This window comes from Epinephelus moara, chromosome 12 (genome assembly GCF_006386435.1).
Source record: "Epinephelus moara isolate mb chromosome 12, YSFRI_EMoa_1.0, whole genome shotgun sequence".
In the NCBI taxonomy this organism is placed as follows: domain Eukaryota; kingdom Metazoa; phylum Chordata; class Actinopteri; order Perciformes; family Serranidae; genus Epinephelus; species Epinephelus moara.
The window spans coordinates 35,455,737-35,458,047 of record NC_065517.1 but is presented as its reverse complement, the minus strand read 5'-3'; the positions used below and the strand labels follow the sequence as shown (position 1 = coordinate 35,458,047).

The 2,311-nt window shown below is 50.4% G+C and overlaps 1 protein-coding gene across 1 annotated transcript in view; it reads left to right on the top strand.

The window, feature by feature from the left end:
* The first annotated feature begins 424 nt into the window (after positions 1 to 424).
* LOC126398588 (calmodulin-1) overlaps positions 425 to 2,311 on the top strand; it is an 18,521-nt gene continuing 16,634 nt past the window's right edge. Inside the window, exon 1 of the mRNA XM_050058048.1 lies at positions 425 to 555. Coding sequence (XP_049914005.1) covers positions 553 to 555 — 3 coding nt within the window. The 5' untranslated portion in view covers positions 425 to 552. The remainder of the gene's footprint in view (positions 556 to 2,311) is intronic.

The window sequence follows — 2,311 nt, the reverse complement described above, 5'->3', positions numbered from 1 at the left end:
CACAACAGATGCAAAACATCTACAGCATCTCTGTGTCTTGGTCTTATGTATCAGAGGTGGTGGGGCCTCTTTCATATCTGTCCCACTGTCTCATGATCCGCCCATGGATTAACACCAGTGGTTTCAGCCTGGCAGCAACATATAAACTGTTGGACGTTTGACCCCATGTGTACCGTGTGTGTTGTTGGTGTTATAAAGAGAACCGTGTTAGTCTTGAAAACATCTTACAAAGCTGTGTGTAGCAGTAACTACCCAGCTCCCCTCTGCATCCTGCAGTGTGATGTGAGTGTCAGGACGCACTCTATGCACTGCAGGCGTTTCAGCCCCGGTGATTGGCAGGTCCTGTGCTGGAGGCCTGCGCCGCTGCAGCAACCCTGAATTGAAATAAGGAAGTGAGTGATCAGTGCTAGCGTGGCGGAGGGATACACAGGCAATCCCCATTCTGGCCACGGCCAATATACACACTCCTAACCCGCCAGTGGAACTCCATCTAAGGAAGGACCACACTCCTAGTCTGCCTCCACAGACCAACAAGCACACAACCCATCCGACATGGTATGTATCTGTCATTCATTCTGAGCAGCGGGGAAATGACTTTTAATTTTAGGAAAGATGTTTTCTGTGAGTGTTTGAAGCTTTTCCGCTTCAGCAGCCTTCTCTCTGTTCACTCATTGATTCCGTGTACGAGCTGTCCGTGTGCGTAAAGGAGGCGGAAAACGCCCGCAAACCGCATTTTACATGTTCTGACTAACGCATTGGATAAATGTGAAGCCTTATTATGGTCTGCCTTTGTTCTTTAATGCGGGGTTATGCGTGAAATTGTGTCCACCATCAAACCGTGGACCGTATTTCCTCATAACTGCGCAATCCACAGCAGCATTATGGATATGATCGGGTCAGCGGCGGCTTCACGGCTGCACGCTGCAGATCCTGTTCATTCTTGGACTAGATTTGGTGCTATGTGGATAACTTGCGGGCTATTTTGGGTGTTTAGAGCAGAATCCTGCAGCCTGGGTGCATTTATGGTGCATTTTACAGCCCAGTGTGAGGAGCGCAGGCGTGCTGGGAGCTGTGGATCATAGCGGAGCTGAGACATGTTTCATGTTGGAGGGGTTTTATTCTGTCAGGAGGAAAAGCAGCTTCCTCTTTTGGTCGGTTGCACCATCTTGCAGCTCGAGTCGAGCCGTGCCGAGCCGTGATGGGGGACATCTCGTCAGTGTTCCGCAACGGAAACTGACCATACTCTGTAATTACAAGGTTATAGCCACGTTGTGTCGCTTATAAAAGCTGCACTAAAAACACGATACGAGGCGCAGTTCCGCCTTCACTGCAGCCTCCTCTCTGGGTTTATCTCAGCCTGTGTTATCTATTTCTGTCATGTCGGCTGATTTGGTTGCCTCTTTGCAAATTTTCGTAATGCAAATGTGAGTTTGTCCCAGAAGCAGCTCTTTCTGCTGCCATCAAACAAACAGCTGTGAAGTTCAGTCCACTCTCCTTCTCCCCCTCCAACTATTGTGAGTTATGAACATGACATCATGATTAAAAGGTGATGTTTTATTCTGTTCAGAGGAACCACAATGTTGCAGCGGGCCTCAGTGACTTGCAAAAATACATTTGCACATAACCACAGCGTTCCCCCCCTGATGTTGGAGACGCACTCTGAAACAGAGCCGCCGCTGGCTGGTTCGCTACGTCACACCAGGAGAGGTGGAAACGAGGCCTTCGAACTAATTCATTGATTATCAGGCCTGATAGATCATTAATGTCCCGAGGGAGTCAAGAAGCTGCAGACCTCTGCCCCCCCACCCCCCTGCTGTGATCAAATATCCCATATATGGTATCAAGCTGCGATGCAGTTTCACGTTGCAATGCGCCGCAGTAATCGGAGTGTAAAGTGGAATTGTTATGGAGTTAGTCTGCGTATCAGCATCTCTGAATATCCACAGGCGTGAGCCCCCTCGTCTGCATCAATACGGCCGCTGGAGTGGAAACAGCCTCCCCCATCGAGGTGGAAGTATCGAATAAGTAGTCGGACCATGCTATCCTGTTCCTGTTACACTCTTGTTTGCTGATGCATGTTTAGTAACTTGAAGGACATCTGATCCGCTGCAGTGAATAATTTATATGCTTGGCGGCAACACCTCGCCATGTCCCATGTTCCTGGTGTCTAGGAGTGAAAAAGTGGTGCGGAGGCGGAGGAGTGCCTGGCCACCTACTGCCACTGGGCCATATGGTGGACCAGCCTTGGCCGCAGGGTGCAGGGAGGCTGGTGTTGTTTACACCCATCCGCCCCCCCCCCCCCCCCCCCCCC